At 45.2% G+C, this 22,912-nt stretch overlaps 1 protein-coding gene across 1 annotated transcript in view; it reads left to right on the forward strand.

Moving 5' to 3' along the window:
• Positions 1 to 22,912, forward strand: part of LOC309564428 (uncharacterized protein) — a gene marked incomplete at its 3' end in the record, with an annotated part of 637,385 nt that overhangs the window by 4,037 nt on the left and 610,436 nt on the right. Inside the window, 5 exon segments of the mRNA XM_082269058.1 lie at positions 312 to 1,212; positions 3,323 to 3,444; positions 11,900 to 13,032; positions 21,645 to 21,812; positions 22,355 to 22,487. Coding sequence (XP_082125184.1) covers positions 312 to 1,212; positions 3,323 to 3,444; positions 11,900 to 13,032; positions 21,645 to 21,812; positions 22,355 to 22,487 — 2,457 coding nt within the window.

Below are 22,912 nucleotides of genomic sequence, written 5' to 3' on the forward strand. Positions count from 1 at the left end.
GTTCCCAACAAATGTGGAGGATATACTGTACACCATATGAAAGGGACATCTCTGTTCTATCTTCAGTACGTTGTCATGTGGCCTAGAATTGAGGTGGAGGAAGGTTCCTCCCCATTCTCACCGTAACCGTATCATTAATGCTCAAACACTTTTATCGAGTGTGGTTTGGATGCTTTATCTGGTTTGTATTGATATTGTTTTGTTATAATTGAAGGCCAATCCCATGCCGTAGCTCAGTGGTAATTTATAGAACTGTTGAATACCGGATATGAAGAATACTCACAACATTTATTTAAAATTTCTTTCAACAGATGGCCACCATGTTCGGAGCTCCAATACCTCTGAGGGACTTTTTATCTTATCTCCATATTGTAATGTAGAAAATATTGTCCTCACGCAATGTTCTCCGGTAGTCCATTCCGTTATTTATAATCTACATCCCAGACCTGACCATCTGAAGCCATCAATGGAGCCCTCGAATCTGAAGGAATCTTCTAATAAATCCCATTCTGTGACTCCAGAAATACATCTAAAATCTCAGACTACGGACGGATCAACCAATCCATCTCATCCCCAGGAATCCTCTTTAGGACTTCACACTGGAGCGGGTTTATTTTCATGCACAGTGTGCGGGAATTCCTTCACTGAACTTGGAGAACTTCTTATACACCAGAAAACTCACAGGGTTAAAAGTGGTAAACGTTCTTTCTCATGCTTAGAGTGCGGGAAAGTGTTCAATCAGGAAAGGTTTCTTCTAAGACACAATTTAACTCATACGGGGGAGCGTCCTTTCTCGTGCTCGGAGTGCGGGAGATGTTTTAGTCTAAAAGAAAACCTCCTTAGACACCAGAGAATTCACACGGGAGAGCGTCCCTTTGCATGCTCGGAGTGCGGGAGATGTTTTGGCGAAAAAAATAACCTACTCCGGCACCAGAGAATTCACACAGGCGAGCGTCCTTTTTCATGTTCGGAGTGCGGGTTTTCCTTCACCGCGAAAGGAGACCTTGTTATTCACCAAAGAATTCACACGGGTGAGCGCCCTTATTGTTGTCCAGTGTGCGGGAAATGTTTTAGTATGAGTACTACACTTGCTAGACACCAGAGAACGCACACAGGCGTGCGACCCTATTCGTGTTCAGTGTGCGGGAAAACCTTTACTGAAAAACATGCACTTCTTAAACACGACACAAGTCATAATCATGAACATCCCCTGTCATGTTAGGAGTGTGGGAAATGCTTTATTTATAAGGAAGAGCTTATTAAACACCAATGATTCACTTGGGGTGAGCATTCTTTTCCAAGATTAGGGTGTGGAAAATGTTTCCTTCACAAACAAAATCTTGTTCTATACCAGAGACACCACAGTGTGAGAGTCCTTCTTCATGGTCATTGTGCGGGAAAGGTTTCTCTTTTGAAACAGCAATCCACAGAACTCATACCATCAAACTCCTTTCCCATGTTCTGAGCAGGGCCGGGACAAGGGGTGGGCAGGAGGGGCGGCTGCCCTCGGCACAGTGGTATAATGTGAGGTAGGGGGCGCTGCATTGAGAAGTGCTAAAAAGTGGTTGGGGGGGGGAAGATTTGTACAGGAAAGAGGAAATTTGGGAGCGGCAGTGGCATACAATTTATTTTAAATTTGGAGGGTGGGGAGGATTTGTACTAGGAGGGGAATTTTGTGCTATGAAGGGGGATTGGGGGGGATTTGTGCTAGGAGGGGAATTTTTTGTTATGAAGGGGGATTGGGGGGTGGGGATATGTACTAGGAGGGGAATTTTGCGCTATGAAGCGGGATTGGGGGGATTTGTTCTAGGAGGGGAATTTTGTGTTATGAAGGGGGATTGGGGGGGGGGGGGGTTGTGCTAGGAGGGGAATTTGTGTTATGAAGGGAGATTGGGGGGATTTGTGCTAGGAGGGGAATTTTGTGTTATGAAGGGGGGATTGGGGGGGGGGGATTTTTACTAGGAGGGGAAGTTTGTGTTATGAAGGGGGATTGGGGGGGATTTGTTCTAGGAGGGGAATTTGTGTTATGAAGGGAGATTGGGGGGGGGATTTGTACTAGGGGGGAATTTTATGTTATGAAGGGGGATTAGGGGGGATTTGTACTAGGAGGGGAATTTGTGTTATGAAGGGGGATTGGGGGGGGGGGATTTTTACTAGGAGGGGAATTTGTGTTATGAAGGGGGATTGGGGGGGAATTTGTGTTATGAAGGGGGATTGGGGGGGGATTTTTACTAGGAGGGGAAGTTTGTGTTATGAAGGGGGGTTGGTGGGGGGGGGATTTGTGCTAGGATGGGGATTTGTGTTATGAAGGGGGATTGGGGGGGATTTTTACTAGAAGGGGAATTTGTGTTATGAAGGGAGATTGGGGGGGGGGGGATTTGTACTAGGGGGGAATTTTGTGTTATGAAGGGGGATTGGGAGGGATTCGTACTAGGAGGGGAATTTGTGTTATGAAGGGGGATTGGGGGGGGGGGGGGGGGTTTGTGCTAGGAGGGGAATTTGTGTTATGAAGAGAGATTGGGGGGGATTTGTGCTAGGAGGAGATTTGTGTTATGAAGGGGGATGGGGGGGGGGATTTTTACTAGGAGGGGAATTTTGTGTTATGAAGGGGGATTGGGGGGGATTTGTTCTAGGAGGGGAATTTGTGTTATGAAGGGGGATTGGGGGGGGGGGGGGGATTTGTGCTAGAAGGGGAATTTGTTTTATGAAGGGGGATTGGGGGGATTTGTGTTAGTAGGGGTTATTGGGGGATTTATACTAGGAAGGGAGATTTAGAGGGGTGTAGATAAGGGGAGGGATTTCAGTGGGGGGGGCTGGGGCTTTTATTTGGGAGAATTTTGGCCTCCAAATTAACGTGCAGATTAGTGCTCTAAAAAAAATTAAAAGAAATTTTTTTGCTGGGGGGGGGATTAATGCTAAAAGGGGGGATTTGGGGGAGAAGATTTGTACAGGGTAGAGGAAATTTGGGGGTGGCAGTGGTGAACCATTTATCTGAATTTAGAGGGGGGGTGCTAAAAGGGGGGATTAGAGGGGGGAAGATTTGTACAGGGAAGATGAAATTGTGGGGGTGCAGTGGCGTACAATTTTTTTGGAGGCTAAATTTGGGGGGATTTGTACTAGAAGGGGGATTGGGGGGGGGATTATTGCTAGGAGGGGAGATTTGGCACCTTTGCCCTGGGCACTAGATGACCTTGTCCCGGAACTTGTTCTGTGTGTGGAAAATGTTTACACCAGGAAAGCGACCTAAATGAGCAACCCTTGTTTATCTTCTCAGAGTGCGGGAAATGTTTCACTCGTTAAGTAAGCCTTCTTTTTACACCAGGGAAATCACACAACTGAACGTCCCGTTTTCATGTTCAGAGTGCGGGAAATGTTTTCACCTCCTTAAACTCCAGAGAATTCACCATCGGGAGGACAGCTTTTCACGTTCCGAGTGCGGGAAATGTTCTAAATATAAATCGAATTAGACATCAGAGAAGTCCTATCTGCTGAAGAAGTTAACAAATGTGCGGGTGGAAATGTTGAGGTCCATAGAACGCTCCCGGACCCCATCAGTTCAAAAGGGGGGCCCAGGCACCTGCTGAGCAGGAGGGCCGGCTCTACTGTCTTATCGCTGACACCGTTCCTCTTCTGCCCCTCCCCCTGCAGTGCCGCCTTTTTTTTCACTTTTTTACTTTTACTTCAGTTATAAATTGTTTAAAGATTTGTTCTGTTGTCTGTTATTCACTTATTCTGATTTTGGTAAATAAATGAGAACGGTCTATAATATTTTGTCTTGTTTTTCTTAAAAAAATTACCATAAGCAGGCCACTGCGATCTTAACAACCAATGAGTCATCAGCTGTCAGCGGGGTTTCCCGCTGACAGCTGAATTGGAAATTGAAATTGGAAAAAAATTGCTGACACAAAAAGAATTGTGAAAATAATGGTGTGGGTCCCCCTGCAAAAAAAAAAATCCATACCAGACCCTTATCCAAGCATTCAGCCCAGCAGGTCAGGAAAGGAAGGGGACAAGCGAGCACCCCCCCCCCCCAAACCATACCAGGCCACATGACAGGGATGGGTGCTTTGGGGCAGGGGGGCTCTGCCAAGGGGCAGCCCAGGAAGCTGGCCGCTGTATTTTTAACCATCGATGAGTCATCAGCTGTCGGCTTTCTGCCCCCACCCCAAAGGTTCCCCCCCCCCCCAGAATTGGCTCCCACTCAATACCGCCTGCCGGCGGCACCAGCCCCCCCCCCCCCCCCCCCATCTGATGCGGCTCCACACTGACCCTCAGCTTATTTTCACTCACCTTACGTGAGCAGGTAAGTGGAAATTTTGAGGGCTTCTCTAGTCTATGCTGGTTATTGAGCCCTGAGGTAAAACTAGCTATAGAGTTCCCAGACCAGAAGGGAAAGTTTTACCTAAAATACCAAGAGCATATATACTCTATTGTCCACCTATTAACATACAGCAAGGTGACCACTATACACACAAACCGAACTACAGACGTAGTTATCACCCCCTCTTCTGGTGACCAGGAATGAAGTGTGGGCATATCTTTATGATCCAGAAACGAAGAATCAGACCATGGAATGGTGTCAAATCTCTTACTGTAGGCCGAAGAAGTTCAGTAGCCAGTGATCCGCGCAGAAGGTCATGGTGACTGTTTTTTGGGATGACATGGACATAATTTTCCTTGATTTTCTGGAACGTGGCCATAACCTGACCAGCAAATAGTGTAGCGTAACACCTAAGGCGCTTAGAAAAGCCATTAGGAGGAAGAGATTTTCCGGAATGTGGCCATACCCTGACCAGCGAGTGGTGTAGTGTGACACCTAAGACGCTTCGAAAAGCCATTAGGAGGAAGAGATTTTCTGGAACGTGGCCATACCCCGACAAGCGAGTGGTGTAGTGTGACACCTAAGACGCTTAGAAAAGCCAGTAAGAGGAAGAGATTTTCTGGAACGTGGCCATACCCTGACCAGCGAGTGGTGTAATGTGACACCTAAGACGCCTCGAAAAGCCATTAGGAGGAAGAGATTTTTTGGAACGTGGCCATACCCTGACCAGCGAGTGGTGTAGTGTGACACCTAAGACGCTTAGAAAAGCCAGTAGGAGGAAGAGATTTTCTGGAACGTGGCCATACCCTGACCAGCAAGTGGTGTAGTGTGACACCTAAGGCGCTTAGAAAAGCCATTAGGAGGAAGAGATTTTCTGGAACGTGGCCATACCCTGACCAGCGAGTGGTGTAGTGTGACACCTAAGACGCTTAGAAAAGCCATTAGGAGGAAGAGATTTTCTGGAACGTGGCCATACCCTGACCAGCGAGTGGTGTAGTGTGACACCTAAGACGCTTAGAAAAGCCAGTAGGAGGAAGAGATTTTCTGGAACGTGGCCATACCCTGACCAGCGAGTGGTGTAGTGTGACACCTAAGACGCTTCGAAAAGCCATTAGAAGGAAGAGATTTTCTGGAACGTGGCCATACCCTGACCAGCGAGTGGTGTAGTGTGACACCTAAGATGCTTAGAAAAGCCATTAGGAGGAAGAGATTTTCTGGAACGTGGCCATAACCTGACCAGCGAGTGGTGTAGTGTGACACCTAAGACGCTTCGAAAAGCCAGTAAGAGGAAGAGGTTTTCTGGAACGTGGCTATACCCTGACCAGCGAGTGGTGTAATGTGACACCTAAGACGCCTCAAAAAGCCATTAGGAGGAAGAGATTTTCTGGAACGTGGCCATAACCTGACCAGCGAGTGGTGTAGTGTGACACCTAAGACGCTTAGAAAAGCCAGTAGGAGGAAGAGATTTTCTGGAACGTGGCCATACCCTGACCAGCGAGTGGCGTAGTGTGACACCTAAGGCACTTAGAAAAGCCATTAGGAGGAAGACATCGAACAAGAATCTGCAAACAAGCCACATTCACCATGACAATCATTCACCACACACATCTTTGGCAACAAACCAAGCGATCAGAAAAATTGGCTAGTCAGGTGGTCCCCCCATCCACTGTAAAGCCCAGATTTAGTGGATTTAGTGCCCTCCAACTTCCACGGGTTCAATCTAATGAAGGACAGTTTTCAGGGAAAATGATCTGAAGACACCGAAGAGGGGAAAGTGGCTGTGAAGTAGTGGGCACAACAGTGCACACCCGACTTTTCTTTCAAATTTGCGGATTTGAGAGTTGGGTTCAACGATGGTGCAATGCATCACTTTTGATGGAGACTACGCTAAATTGTATCTTATATTGTATAGAGGAAGAGTTACTCTACCAACCTGTGAAATTTGAAATACCTGTGTAAGGTATTGAAAAAGTTAGGCCCACTCTTGCATACGTATATGTGTTTATTTCGTTTATATATATTTATTTTTCCAAAAATGTAAATAAAATTTTAAAAATTCTATTGTCAATTTTATTTTTATAATAAATTTTTATGCTTGCCGTTTTTACTTGGGTATTATATCAACAATAAAAATGAAAAATGGACCAAAAAACTAGCGATCAAAGAATCGAAAAACAACGTAGGCTGAAGATTTTATATTCTCCACAAGGAGGCGATTCTACGTGTTGTCAGTGGAACGCAAGAGACAGGAAGTGATGTAAGGTAAAAACAGGAAGTGATGTCACATATAAAAAGGCATTTCCGGTGAGAGTTTAGTAGGGAGTAGAGAGGAGACATTGCTGGAACTGGCAGCAGAGGAGGTAATAAGATATTATTTTATATTTACACCCAGTAACCTCCCCGTCATGTCCGTCCTCTTCCTCCATAGTCACTGTGACGTCTTTTATCTCCAGCAGATGATGATACTCACACAAAGGTATATACTTTGAGTTATATAAATGAAACTGTCAAACAGCCTTTGGTTTATAGACCGAACACATCCTAAATATAGAACCATTTATCCAACTGTCTAGCCAGAGCCTCTTACTTGTCTGACCTGAATCCAATAGAACATCTCTGGGACATTGTGTTTCAGTCTATCCAATGCCGCCAGGTTGCACCTCAGTCTGTTCAGGAGCTCAGTGATGTCCTGGTCCAGATCTGGGAGGAAATACCCCAGGACACCATCCATCGTCTCATTAGGAGCATGCCCCGACGTTGTCAGACATGCATACAAGCACGTGGGGGCCATACACACTACTGAGGACCATTCTGAGTTGCTGCAATGACATTTCACCAAATGGACTCACCTGCTGCATCATTTTTTACTTTGATTTTCGAGGTGTCTTTGAATTCAGTCTTCTGTAGGGTGATAATTTTCATTTCCATCAAACTATGTGGCATCCTTTCCTTCCTAATACATTACCCAGTCCATACCAGTATAGATCCTAACACATTACCCAGCCTATACCAGTATAGATCCTAACACATTACCCAGTCCATACCAGTACAGATCCTAACACATTACCCAGTCCATACCAGTATAGATCCTAACACATTACCCAGTCCATACCAGTATAGATCCTAACACATAACCCAGTCCATACCAGTATAGATCCTAACACATTACCCAGTCCATACCAGTATAGATCCTAACACATTACCCAGTCCATACCAGTATAGATCCTAACACATTACCCAGTCCATACCAGTATAGATCCTAACACATTACCCACTCCATACCACTATAGATTCTAACACATTACCCAGTCCATACCAGTATAGATCCTAACACATTACCCCGTCCATACCAGTATAGATCCTAATACATTATCCAGTCCATACCAGTATAGATCCTAACACATTACCCAGTCCATACCACTATAGATCCTAACACATTCCCCAGTCCATACCAGTATAGATCCTAACAAATTACCCAGTCCATACCACTATAGATCCTAACACATTACCCAGTCCATACCAGTATAGATCCTAACACATTACCCAGTCCATACCAGTGTAGATCCTAACACATTACCCAGTCCATACCAGTATAGATCCCAACACATTACCCAGTCCATACCAGTATAGATCATAACACATTACCCAGCCTATACCAGTATAGATCCTAACACATTACCCAGTCCATACCAGTACAGATCCTAACACATTACCCAGCCTATAACAGTATAGATCCTAACACATTACCCAGTCCATACCAGTATAGATCCTAACACATTACCCAGTCCATACCACTATAGATTCTAACACATTACCCAGTCCATACCAGTATAGATCCTAACACATTACCCCGTCCATACCAGTATAGATCCTAACACATTATCCAGTCCATACCAGTATAGATCCTAACACATTATCCAGTCCATATCAGTATAGATCCTAACACATTACCCAGTCCATACTACTATAGATCCTAACACATTCCCCAGTCCATACCAGTATAGATCCTAACACATTACCCAGTCCATACCAGTATAGATCCTAACACATTACCAAGTCCATACCAGTATAGATCCCAACACATTACCCAGTCCATACCAGTATAGATCCTAACACATTACCCAGTCCATACCAGTATAGATCCTAACACATTACCCAGTCCATACTACTATAGATCCTAACACATTCCCCAGTCCATACCAGTATAGATCCTAACACATTACCCAGTCCATACCAGTATAGATCCTAACACATTACCAAGTCCATACCAGTATAGATCCCAACACATTACCCAGTCCATACCAGTATAGATCCTAACACATTACCCAGTCCATACCAGTATAGATCCTAACACATTACCAAGTCCATACCAGTATAGATCCCAACACATTACCCAGTCCATACCAGTATAGATCCTAACACATTACCCAGTCCATACCAGTATAGATCCTAACACATTACCCAGTCCATACCAGTATATATATCCAGCATGAGATTTTTCCCCATTGAGACCTGATGTGTTTTTAAAGTGTTCCTTTCATTTTTTTTTTGAGCAGTGTATTATCTTTGGTGGAGAAGAGATGTTTGTTACTATACTTGATGGAGAGATCTATACTAACATCTTTACTGATGCATTTGACCTACCTGTAGCTTAGTGGTCAGTATCTCTGGAGAGTCTCCTTCTTTTAGGTGGTGGTCTCTGTGAAGTGTGAAGCATTATAAGTGGTGAGGAGGATTCTGGGAGGTCACATGACATCACTCTTATCTCTATTAATAAAACACAGACCTGACCGGAGAGGTGAGGGGGATTCTGGGAGGTCACATGACATCACTCGTATCTCTATTAATAAAACACAGACCTGACCGAAGGGGTGAGGAAGAACCTGTGATCTCTGTATTGATTAATGTTACTCTCTTAACACAGGACTATAAAGTAGTGAAGAAAATATCGGGTGAGCCGTTAACACCCAGCAGTTGTCTTCCCAGGACATCACCCATCACCGTGCCTCCACCTCACTGCCTGACAACTGAGGTAACCAGTGCCAAGAACATTGTAGAATTACTAAAAGGACTCTTGCACTCTTGACAGGAGAGGTGAGCGGTGCCGGGAATTCTGGGACATTATCCAGTAACAGACAAGGGATGTGTCTGGATGGTGACTGTATCATTGTGTGTGTCAGGTTCCTATAAGGTGTCAGGATGTCACTGTCCATTTCTCCATGGAGGAGTGGGAGTATTTAGAAGGACACAAGGATCTCTACAAGGACGTCATGATGGAGAATCAGCCGCCCCTCACATCACCGGGTAAGAGGAGACTTTATTGTAAAGGAGAGAGCAGTACGGAGGATCCACCTAGATCCCCCATCATCTGATAAACACATAGAAACAATGTATTCAGTCAGTGTGTGTGTTTCCTACAGATGGATCCAGTAATGGGAACCCACCACAGAGATGTCCCCGTCCTCTGTATTCCCGGGATTCCACACAGGAAGGTCACACCATCCCTCATCATCATCAGGTAGATGAGACTAAGTTACGAAAAAGGCATTCTTCTATGTAATCTACTTTTTCTTTTTACAAATGCATTCCATCATGTTTGGGGTTTAGGTTGAAGAACAGAAAGCCATCAAAGTTGAGATTAAAGAGGAAGAAGACGAGAAGTTGGTGAGTGGAGATCAGCAGTCTATGGAGGAGGGGGAGATGATTATGGAAAGTAAACCGGAGGAATCTTCTCTATATATAGACACAAGTAAGTAATACATACTAACAGTTCCCATTTTGTGTTTTTACATCGTTAAGCCAGAGACAGGTATGGATATTTTTAAAGATCTTGGTCCAACTTGGATGCGTGACTGCACCCAAGCCTAGCAGCTGCCCTGCTGTTTACTGGACAGGTCTCTAGGCATTGGGCACCATTAAGAGACGACTTTGCATTTTCTCAATAGTTACAAAGTGTTCGCTGATTGGACGAAGTAGAGATTGTGACATCACTGCCCCACCTATCCACCTTACCCAACGGTATATAATTATGTTGGAACAATGTCACTGTTTAAAAGTAGTCATTCCTGGAATTTACCTTTAACTGTTGACAGAACTTCATCTTTGTACCAATGTCATCACCTGCTCTTTTCAACGTGCTGGATATGATATGTACAGAACATAAAGGTCCATCTCTATTCTTCCTTAAACTCTCATTTACCTCAATATATTGGCACGTTCCCACTAAATGAGGAGGAGATAGTGTACACCATATGAAAGGTCCATCTCCATTCCTCAATATAACGTCATGTTCCCAACAAATGAGGAGGAGATACTGTACACTATATAAAAGGTCCATCTCCATTCCTCAATATAACGCCATGTTCCCAACAAACGAGGAGGAGATACTGTACACCATATGAAAGGTCCATTTCCATTCCTCAATATAACGTCATGTTCCCACCAAATGAGGAGGAGATACTGTACACCATATAAAAGGTCCATCTCCATTCCTCAATATAACGCCATGTTCCCAACAAATGAGGAGGAGATACTGTACACCATATGAAAGGTCCATCTCCATTCCTCAATATAACGTCATGTTCCCAACAAATGAGGAGGAGATACTGTACACCATATGAAAGGTCAATCTTCATTCCTCAATATAACGTCTTGTTCCCAACAAATGAGGAGGAGATACTGTACACCATATGAAAGGTCCATTTCCATTAATCAATATAATGTCATGTTCCCAGTAAATGAGGAGGAGATACTGTACACCATATGAAAGGTCCATCTCTATTCCTCAATATAACGTCATGTTCCCAACAAATGAGGAGGAGATACTGTACACCATATGAAAGATCCATCTCCATTCCTCAATATAACGTCATGTTCCCAACAAATGAGGAGGAGATACTGTACACCATATGAAAGGTCCATCTCCATTCCTCAATATAACGTCATGTTCCCAACAAATGAGGAGGAGATACTGTACACCATATGAAAGGTCCATCTCCATTCCTCAATATAACGTCATTTTCCCAACAAACGAGGAGGAGATATTGTACACCATATGAAAGGTCCATCTTCGTTCCTCAATATAACGTCATGTTCCCAACAAACGAGGAGGAGATATTGTACACCATATGAAAGGTCCATCTTCGTTCCTCAATATAACGCCATGTTCCCAACAAATGAAGAGGAGATACTGTACACCATATGAAAGGTCCATCTTCGTTCCTCAATATAACGTCATGTTCCCAACAAATGAGGAGGAGATACTGTACACCATATGAAAGGTCCATCTTCGTTCCTCAATATAACGTCATGTTCCCAACAAATGAGGTGGAGATACTGATGAAAGGTCTATCTTAATGTTATCATGCCCCAAGAAACGATGTGGAGGAAGACTCCTCTCCATTCTGACAGACCAATGTCATTACTGCACAAACACGGTCACCCAATATGGTTTGGATGCATTGTATGCGGGTACTCAATCACATACTAGAGCTCTGTATACCCACACATATATATAACTGTTGATTAGAAGACACGATGAATACTTATAATATTTATTAAAAATGTTCTTTCCAACAGATGGGAACTATGCTAATAATAGGAATATCTCCAGGGGACATACTATTTTATCTCCAGAAGATAATGGTACCACACCATATTCTCCAGAAGTCCACTCCCGTACTCCTGATCTATATCACCGACCTTACCATTTACAAACATCAATGGATCCATCTTATCCAGAAGAATCTTCAGATAATACTCATACCATGTCTTCAGATATTCATAAAGGACCTCAGACAACAGATACAGAAGATACATCTAATCCCATGGAATCTTCTTTAGGCCGTGAAAGAGTTCACATTGTTGGTGGTCCTTTCCCAAGTTCCGAGTCCGGGAAAGGTCTAACTCAAGAAGGAGACCTTCTTACCCTGAGTAGTCACAAGGATGCGCGTCCTTTTTCCTGTTCCATATGTGGGAAGTGTTTCATTCAGAAAAGCGCACTTTCTAGACACCATAAAAGCCACACAGGTGAGCGTCCCTATTCATGCTCAAAGTGCGGGAAATGTTTTGCTGAGAAAGGAAACCTTCTTATCCACCAGAGAATTCACACAGGTGAGCGTCCTTATTCATGTTCTTTGTGCGGGAAAAGTTACGGTGTGAAAAATTTGCTAGTTCTACACCAGAAAACTCACACGGGAGAGCGTCCTTTCTCATGTTCAGAGTGCGGGAAAAGTTTTGCTGAGAAAGGAAAACTTCTCATACACCTAAGGAGTCACACTGGTGAGCGCCCCTATTCATGTTCAAACTGTGGGAAATGTTTTGCTGAGAAAGGGAACCTTCTTATACACCAGAGAATTCACACGGGTGAGCGTCCTTATTCATGCTCAGAGTGCGGGAAATGTTTTATTCTGAAAAATATACTTGTGAGACACCTGAAAATTCACACAGAAGAGCGCCCTTTCTCGTGTTCAGAGTGCGGGAAAAGTTTTATTGAAAAATCAAAACTTCTTATACACCAGAGAGGTCACACGGGCGAGCGTCCTTTTCCGTGTTCAGAGTGCGGGAAACGTTTCGCTGAGAAAGGAAAACTTCTTATACATCAGAGAGTTCACACGGGCGAGCGACCTTATTCGTGTTCTGATTGCGGGAAATGTTTCACGCAAAATGGAAGCCGCCTTAAACACCAAAGAAGTCACAATCAGAAGGACAGTGTTTCATGATCAGAGTGCGGGAAATGTTTTAAACCAAAAGGTAATCTGATTTAAACATGCCTGCTGATCATTAAACAGGTGAAACTGTTTAGTCCACAGAACAAAAATATTCTAAAAATAACAAGTGTGGATGAATCGCCATAGCATTGTAGCACTGCATCCCTTGTACTTGGACAAAACTGGCAAGAGGATTATTGGGACTTTTTCGGGGACGACAATAGTTCATTAAAAATTCAATGTTTTTTCAAAAATAAATTAAAATTTAAAGTCCATATAAAAACATATACAATCATGACTCATGACACACGATCCTAGAAGGCGGTATAATGATGGCAACATCCCGGCATGTTTCATCCGCTGGGCTTCCTCAGGGGGATAGACTGTCCACCAATGTTTTTTTTTTTTTCATCGATTAACATGAATAAATGTGATATATTTTTCAAACTCAAGCTTTGCTCTGTCATGTAGTAATAATAATTAATCTTATTTTGTAAAATAAAACAAGATAATAATATATATTATATATAATATAATATAATAATAATAAGACAGGCAACCTTTCGGAGGTTGAGATCTACCCGGACAACATGGAGGAGAGCAAAACTATCAAGCTCCCTAAGAAGACGTAGTGTTCTGTCTCCCCCCTCTCCAACTCAGTTTCCTCTGCCCCCGTTTACTTCACCCCCCCCCCCCCACTGTAGAGTCCTGTTCCCCCCCCAAAACAGTGTCCTCTGCCCCCTTCACATAACACGCCTCTACTGAAGTATCCTGTACCCCCCAATACAGTGTCCTCTGCCCCGCCTTTACACTACTCCCCCCCCCCCCACTGTAGTGTCCTGTACCCCCCCCCCAAAAAAAAATAATGTCCTCTGCCCTACTGTTGTGTCCTGTACTACCCTTTAAAACAGTGTTCTCTGCCCCCCTTCACATCACTCCCCCCTCCAATGTAGTGTCCTGTACCCCCCTGTAGTGTCCTCTGCCTCCCTTCACATCACTGCCCCCCCCCCCACTGTAGTGTCCTGTACCCCCCTACAACAGCGTCCTCTGTCCCTGCTCACATCACCCCCCTCCATGGTAGTGTCCTGTACCCCCCCAAAACAGTGTCCTCAGGCCCCCATCACATCAGCCCCCCCCCCCACTGTAGTGTCCCATACCCCCCTAAACAGTGTCCTCTGCCCTCCTTCACATGACTCCCCTACACTGTAATGCCCTGTGTCCTCACCCCCCAAAGGTATCCTCAGCCCCCCTCCCACTGTAGTGTCCCATTACCCCCCAAACAGTGTCCTCTGCCCTCTCACATTACTCCCCTCCACTGTAGTGCCCTGTATCCAACACCCCCAAAAAAGTGTCCTTAGCCCCCTTTCACATCACTCCCCCCCCCCACTGTAGTGTCCCGTACGCCCCCCCCCCCAAAACAGTGTCCTCTACCCCTTCACATCACCCCCTCCACCTTAGTGTCTTGTATCTCCACCCCCAAAACAGTGTGACCTTCACATCACTCCCCCCCCCCCCACTGTAGTGTCCTCTACGCCCCCCCCCCCATAGCCATGTCCTCTGCCCCCCACAAAGTGATTTCTGCCCCCTGAAAGCAGTGTTCTCTGCCTCTCTATCCCCCAAAGCAATGTTCTCTGTCCATTTCTCATCACCCCCCCCCCCCTCCCCCATCCTACTGTAGTGTCCTCTGTCACCCCTCCAACAGTTGCTTGTAGGTTGTTGGAACTTTCACATTATACTGTTCTCATCCACCTCAGCCTCTATATGTATTCTTGCCACCCACGCACCACTCTGCACCCTATCCACACGTTATTTCAGTAAAATAGTTTAGAACACAAACAGCTACTTGCAATTTCCCTCACAAAAAGCATCCCTCCAGGGTAGCTTAGATAACACATGCGAGCAGCTGGGGGGATCCAAGGACAAAAGTGCCACCCCACTGGAACTGTAGTACTCTAGTAGCTGGGTCTTCAGGAGAAGCTAAGTGCTATCAGGCTTCTGCCCGGCTGCCCTCGTGTTGGTTCTTTCTCTAGAGATCCATTTACTCTACCTGGCTGCAGACCACTTCCCTGGCTACCTCCGAAGTTATTGCCTCTCTGTGCTTCAGAGGAGGAAAAGATGAGGAACCATGTCAAAAGTCTGACCAGTTAAGATGCTGATTCGAATTGGATACGACTTCAATGATATTCAATGGGCTGAAATCAGACCATAGTCGGACCAAAGTAGTGCAAGAGCCTTTTTCAAAGTTGGACCAAAGTAGTGCAGCAACCTTTTCAAAGTCGGACCAAAGTAGTGCAGGGACCTTTTCCAAAGTCGGACCAAAGTAGTGCAGGAACCTTTTCCAAAGTTGGACCAAAGTAGTGCAGTGACCTTTTCCAACGTTGGACCAAAGTAGTGCAGGAACCTTTTTAAAGTCGGACCAAAGTAGTGCAGGAACCTTTTCCAACGTTGGACCAAAGTAATACAGGAACCTTTTCCAAAGATGAACCAAAGTAGTGCAGGAACCTTTTTAAAGTCGGACCAAAGTAGTGCAGTGACCTTTTCCAAAGTTGGACCAAAGTAGCGCAGGGACCTTTTCCAAGGTCAGACCAAAGTAGTGCAGGAACCTTTTCCAACGTTGGACCAAAGTAGTGCAGGAACCTTTTTAAAGTCGGACCAAAGTAGTGCAGTGACCTTTTCCAAAGTTGGACCAAAGTAGCGCAGGGACCTTTTCCAAGGTCAGACCAAAGTAGTGCAGGAACCTTTTCCAACGTTGGACCAAAGTAGTGCAGGGACCTTTTCCAAGGTCAGACCAAAGTAGTGCAGGAACCTTTTCCAACATTGGACCAAAGTAGTGCAGGAACCTTTTTAAAGTCAGACCAAAGTAATGCAGGAACCTTTTCCAAAGATGGACCAAAGTAGTGCAGGAACCTTTTTAAAGTTGGACCAAAGTAGTGCAGTGACCTTTTCCAAAGTTGGACCAAAGTAGCGCAGGGACCTTTTCCAAGGTCAGACCAAAGTAGTGCAGGAACCTTTTCCAACGTTGGACCAAAGTAGTGCAGGGACCTTTTCCAAGGTCAGACCAAAGTAGTGCAGGAACCTTTTCCAACGTTGGACCAAAGTAGTGCAGGAACCTTTTTAAAGTCAGACCAAAGTAATGCAGGAACCTTTTCCAAAGATGGACCAAAGTAGTGCAGGAACCTTTTTAAAGTTGGACCAAAGTAGTGCAGTGACCTTTTCCAAAGTCGGACCAAAGTAGTGCAGTGACCTTTTCCAAAGTCGGACCAAAGTAGTGCAGTGACCTTTTCCAAAGTCGGACCAAAGTAGTGCAGGAACCTTTAACAAAGTACTAATAGGAAGTTCAGGGTAAGAGGTGAGTTGGGAAGGAGTAGATAGTAGACATTGTTGGAACTGGCAACAGAGGAGGTAATGAAATTATTTTATATGTAGCACCCTACAGGTAGGTGCTAGGTAAGCATATAGTGGGCCTTGTCTGCCTAACAGCAGGGCTGTGATTTGTTGGGTAGGGTGTCAGGGCTTCCAGATTTGCCTACTGAAGGGAGAAGTATCCCCACTGGCTCCTGTGAGAGGATTCTCATAGGGCAGTGTGGGAAGCCCAATCAGGGGACACATCCCAGCTTGTAACTACCCCAGAAGGAAGATTAAGCTGCAAAGGATTCTGGGAGTGGGTATAAGTTTGGGGGACGTGCGTGACAGGTTGTCTTTGGCGGGAGCAGAGTCCCAGGAAGGAGAGTGCGGCTGTCTCTCTCCTCCTGTCTGATGAAGGTGGATGTCTCGGGGTGTCGCCTGAGAGTCCAGAGAGTGCTGAGCTGGGGGGGGGGGTCCGGTGTGCCGAGAGCCTGCGGAGAGCGAGAGGGGTTCAGTCTCAGGAAAGCCTACACAGGTCGTAAGTACTGCGGATTGCCCCTGGGGGTCTGCCTAGTGTCAGAGGGGACCACTCCGGGAGAGGTTCGGGGATCCAAGGTCAGCTAGCTGTAAAGGGGGTACCTGGGTTGAGGACCCTGAAGTTGTAAAGGGGGTATATAGTCAGTGGACCCTGAAGAGTTCAAGGTCAAAGGGGGCACCTACAGTTTGGGCCCTGAATTGTGCAGAGCGTATCAGTACAGTGACAGTTACACAGAGTTCTACAACATACTACCTCAAGCTGTATCAAGCGGGGGAAATTATTTGGTGGCTTACACAGCACAACAGTATCAGGAGTTCTACAGTTTTCAGTCTTGGATTTACAGGACTATAAGTCGGGGATTCAACACTTTCTTGGAGTTACGGAGTGTTCTTAGAGTCAGTGAGCGTTGGCTGGCGCCATTTTTCCAGGATCAAGTCCCAATTGTAATCAGGGCCGGTGCTAGACTATTTTACGCCCTAGGCAAGACCAGCTATTTGCGCCCCCCCCCCCCCCAAAAAAAAGGGAAGGGATTAAAAACTCCTCTGTCATACCTAGTAACCCTGATCTGATGGTTCCTCCATGTTATGCTGTCATACCCAGTGACCTCCATATTCCTCCATGTCACACCCAGGGACTTTGATGTTCCTCCATGTCACACCCTGGGACCCCAATATTCCTCCATGTCATGCTGTCATACCCACTGACCCTGATGTTCCTCCATGTCACACTCAGGGACCCCCGTGTTCCTTAATGTCATGCTGTCATACCCAGTGACCCCAATGTTTCTCTATGTCAGATCCTGATGTTTTTCCATGTCACACTTGGGGACCCTGATGTTCCTCCATGTCACATCTGGGGACCCTGATGTTCCTCTGTGTCACACTTGGGGACCCCAATCCCCCATGGCACACCCAGGGACCCCAATTCCTCATGGCACACCTGGTGACCCCGAACCCCTGTTACACCTGGTGACCCCTATCCCCCAAGTCACACCTGGTGACTCCGATTCCCCATGGCACACCTGGTGACCCTGATTTCCTTTCATACCAGGGATGCTCCATGTAACACCCAGGGGCCCTGATCCTCCTGTTCTGGGGACACTCACTGGACGGTATGAAGAGAGTGGCCCCCACTCTGCCCTCCTTCACAGTGATCCTGCTGATTCCTTCTCCCAGGACGCTGCTCTCCTGGACCACAGTGCTCACCACAGCTCCAACCGGCTCCTGGTGGAGGGAGAAGCAGCAGTCAGAGAGCTCCGCATGTCCATCATCCCCAACCTCCTCAGACCATTCCAGTGCCTCGTCGCTTCTGCCCCAGTAAAGGTTCCACCCTACAGTGCCGAGCTCCGGCTCAGGTTCAGCTTTCCTCTGCTCCCTGCTTAATACTGACCCAGGGAAATGAACGGCTGCCCACCAGCTCAGTGCATAGAGTCACTTTCTGCCTGGGGTTAAGGCCATTCAGCTCCAGCCAAAGAGGATCATCATGCAGGCAGCACTCTGGTGGGCTCCCTTCCTGCCTCTTGGGGCCTCTCCAACAGTGGTGGAAAACCAGGACCTGGTAGTTCCGCCACTGCCCAAGACACCTGGCATCTTTCTCTGTCCCTTTTCCTCCCCCACCACCACTCCTCCCCTCAGCTCACAATAATCATTCATGATGGAGAGAGAGTGCCGACTCGTGGCTGCGCCCCTAAGTGGCAATGCGCCCTAGGCGGCTGCCTAGTTTGCCTAGTGGAAGCATCGGCCATGATTGTAATTAGTTCAAGCTGAAAGGAGTATCCCACTCCTTTCCTAGTCACAGGGGTAGGAGCGGAGATGATTCATGTTGCAGCCGAGATGTTTTAATGTAACCGCGGCAACAGCTGATGCGGTGTAACGTTACAACACACTACTGTAAAAATTCCGTACCATCCGGACCTTTGAGCATGCGCAATGCTAGGCTGCTCAGCTGTTCCATTACGTATATGACAGGAAGTGACGAGGGTAGGGAATTTTCACAAGGTAGGGTTTTTTAACGTTACACCACCAGTGGAACGCAGATAAAGGCAGTGATATCGGGTACAGACAGGAAGTCATGTCATAGTATAAATAGGAAGTTCCAGGTTAGAGTTGAGTTGGGAGGAAGTAGAGAGGAGACATTGCAGGAACTGGCAGCAGAGGAGGTAATAAGATATTATTTTATATTTATACCCAGTAACCCCCCCGTCATGTTCCGTCCTCCATAGTCACTGTGAAGTAGTTTATCTCCAGCAAATACTGATGCATATATTTAAAGTTATGAACTCGATAAGAGTTCTTGTTCAGAGTCCAGATACATCCTAAATATAGAACCATTTATCCAACTGTCCACCCCGAGCCTCTGGTTTATAGACCAGATACATCCTAAATATAGAACCATTTATCCAACTGTCCATCCAGAGCCTCTGGTTTATAGACCGGATACATCCTAAATATAGAACCATTTATCCAACTGTCCATCCAGAGCCTCTGGTTTATAGACCGGATACATCCTAAATATAGAACCATTTATCCAACTGTCCATCCAGAGCCTCTGGTTTATAGACCAGATACATCCTAAATATAGAACCATTTATCCAACTGTCCATCCAGAGCCTCTGGTTTATAGACCGGATACATCCTAAATATAGAACCATTTATCCAACTGTCCATCCAGAGCCTCTGGTTTATAGACCGGATACATCCTAAATATAGAACCATTTATCCAACTGTCCATCCAGAGCCTCTGGTTTATACACCGGATACATTCTAAATATAGAACCATTTATCCAACTGTCCATCCAGAGCCTCTGGTTTATAGACCAGATACATCCTAAATATAGAACCATTTATCCAACTGTCCATCCAGAGCCTCTGGTTTATACACCGGATACATTCTAAATATAGAACCATTTATCCAACTGTCCATCCAGAGCCTCTGGTTTATAGACCAGATACATCCTAAATATAGAACCATTTATCCAACTGTCCACCCCGAGCCTCTGGTTTATAGACCAGATACATCCTAAATATAGAACCATTTATCCAACTGTCTATCCAGAGCCTCTGGTTTATAGACCGGATACATCCTAAATATAGAACCATTTATCCAACTGTCCATCCAGAGCCTCTGGTTTATAGACCGGATACATCCTAAATATAGAACTATTTATCCAACTGTCCATCCAGAGCCTCTGGTTTATAGACCGGATACATCCTAAATATAGAACCATTTATCCAATTGTCCATCCAGAGCCTCTGGTTTATAGACCGGATACATCCTAAATATAGAACCATTTATCCAACTGTCCATCCAGAGCCTCTGATTTATAGACTGTATACATCCTAAAAATAGAACCATTAATCCAACTGTCCATCCTTAAGCCCCGTACACACGAGTAGAAATTCGGCCGGGAAATTTCGTCCGACGACCGATCTGCCGATTTTCGGCTTGTTAGTATGGTGCTTCTGACAACCGACTCCAACTTTTTGGCCAAAAAAATCCTGGTGTGCAGGCTATATAATTTTTGTCGACCATCAAAACAACGTCCGATTTTCGTCTCATTAGTACAGATTTCGATGGGGAAAAATCTTATGAGCAAGACTAGGCATGCTCAGAGATGAAAGAACACATACAAAGCAATCCAACACATGACATCACTTCTGAAGTAGAATTCTGTCGTGTGGGAAAATTCGTGTGCAGTCTAGAGCACATTCCAACCAACAGACACCACTCTGGACAAAAGACGGACGACCGGTCGGCGGAAATTCGTTGCGTGTGTACGAGGCTTAAGCCTCTGGTTTATAGAACGGATACATCCTAAATATAGAACCATTTATCCAAATGTCCATCCAGAGCCTCTGGTTTATAGACCGGATACATCCTAAATATAGAACCATCCAGAGCCTTTGGTTTAAGGTATATATACTGCAAACATATAAAGGTATTAATGCAGTATTCTCTACGAAACGAATATTTACCAGATAGTACTTCCTTGTTGCCTGTAATATGACAAGCTTTTTGAGATGTCCAAATTATGGAGGAACTCTGTGCAGACATCATTCATCCCAGTACAGTGCAGGTAATTCTAAGTTTGTTAATCATCTACAGAGAGAAGTGTCCTGTATGGATCACACGAGGATGGAGGAGGACCAGGATCACTGTGTCAAAAAGATACTAGACCTCATTATGGAGATCATCTACCTGCTGACTGGAGAGGTGAGGAGGATTCTGGGAGGGTCACATGACCTCTTATGCCTCGTACACACGCAACAATTGTTGGCCGTGAATTTTCGGCCAAAGTCCGATCGGCTGATTTTCAGCTTGTTAGTATGATGCTTCCGACAACCGACTCCGACTTTTCGGCCAAACAAAATCTGGTGTGCAGGCTATAAAATTTTTGTTGGCCGTCAACAGAACGGTCGATTTTCCGTCAGTCAGTACAGATTTCGGCAGACAAAATTCAGATGAGCAAGACTGGGCATGCTCAGTGAAGAAAAAACACACGGAAAGTTAACCAGCACATGACATCACTTCTGAAGTTGGTTTTTGTTGGCCGAGAAAATTTGTGTGCAGTCTAGGCACATTCCAACCAACACAACAACACTGGACAAAAGACGGCCGATCGGTCGGCCGATAATCGTTGCGTGTGTACGAGGCATTACTCTATCTCTTACTGTGACTAAAGATTGATGGATTCTAAAAGTGTACAATAGTTGTTACTGTCAACTTTTTAAAGGATTATGAAATAGCGAAGAAGGCTTTTGGTGGGCAATTGCCATACAACTATCAACATGGGACGTCCCTCAGCAGTGTACCTCCACCGTATTCCCAGAAACCAGAGGAAAAGCACAAGCAAAAAATTATAAAAGCTGCCAACAAGATGATTGGGCTGCTGACAGGAGAGGTGAGCGGTGCCGGGAATTCTGGGACATTATCCAGTAACAGACAAGGGATGTGTCTGGATGGTGACTGTATCATTGTGTGTGTCAGGTTCCTATAAGGTGTCAGGATGTCACTGTCTATTTCTCCATGGAGGAGTGGGAGTATTTAGAAGGACACAAGGATCTCTACAAGGACGTCATGATGGAGAATCAGCCGCCCCTCACATCACCGGGTAAGAGGAGACTTTATTGTAAAGGAGAGAGCAGTACGGAGGATCCACCTAGATCCCCCATCATCTGATAAACACATAGAAACAATGTATTCAGTCAGTGTGTGTGTTTCCTACAGATGGATCCAGTAATGGGAACCCACCAGAGAGATGTCCCCGTCCTCTGTATTCCCGGAATTCCACACAGGAAGGTCACACCATCCCCCACCATCATCAGGTAAATGGAGAGAATACAAAAGTTACCTAAACTGCAAGAAATTGAGTTATTTTATTTATTATTTTGTTCTTGATGCTCATGTCGAAAGATGTTACTTTCAAACATGAATTTTGTTCAGAATGATGTACAGGTAGATGTGAAAGTTGAAGTTAAAGAAGAAGAGAAGTATGTGAAGGCTGATCATCAGCATACAGAAAAGGTTGGGGTGATGGCGACTGTTAAAGAAGAGAAACCTTTAGATATCAATACAGGTAAATAACCATCATTACATGCAAACGTATTTTAGTGTAAGATATACTACTCATAATTACTAATTCCTTTTGTTTAGCTGTTGTATTGTTGTCCCTTTTCTGTTGTCATGTCATGTTCCCAACCAATGAGAAGGAGATACTGTACACCATATGAAAGGTCCATCTGCTTTCCTCATTATAACGTCATGCTCCTACCCAATGAGGAAGAGATACTGTACACCATATGAAAGGTCCATCTCAATTCCTCAATATAACGTCACATTCCCAACAAATGAGGAGGAGATACTGTACACCATATGAAAGGTCCATCTGCTTTCCTCATTATAACGTCATGCTCCTACCCAATGAGGAAGAGATACTGTACACCATATGAAAGGTCCATCTCCATTCCTCATTATAACGTCATGTTCCCAACAAATGAGGAG

This window comes from Pelophylax lessonae (assembly GCF_965119305.1).
Source record: "Pelophylax lessonae genome assembly, chromosome: 9".
Lineage (NCBI taxonomy): Eukaryota > Metazoa > Chordata > Amphibia > Anura > Ranidae > Pelophylax > Pelophylax lessonae.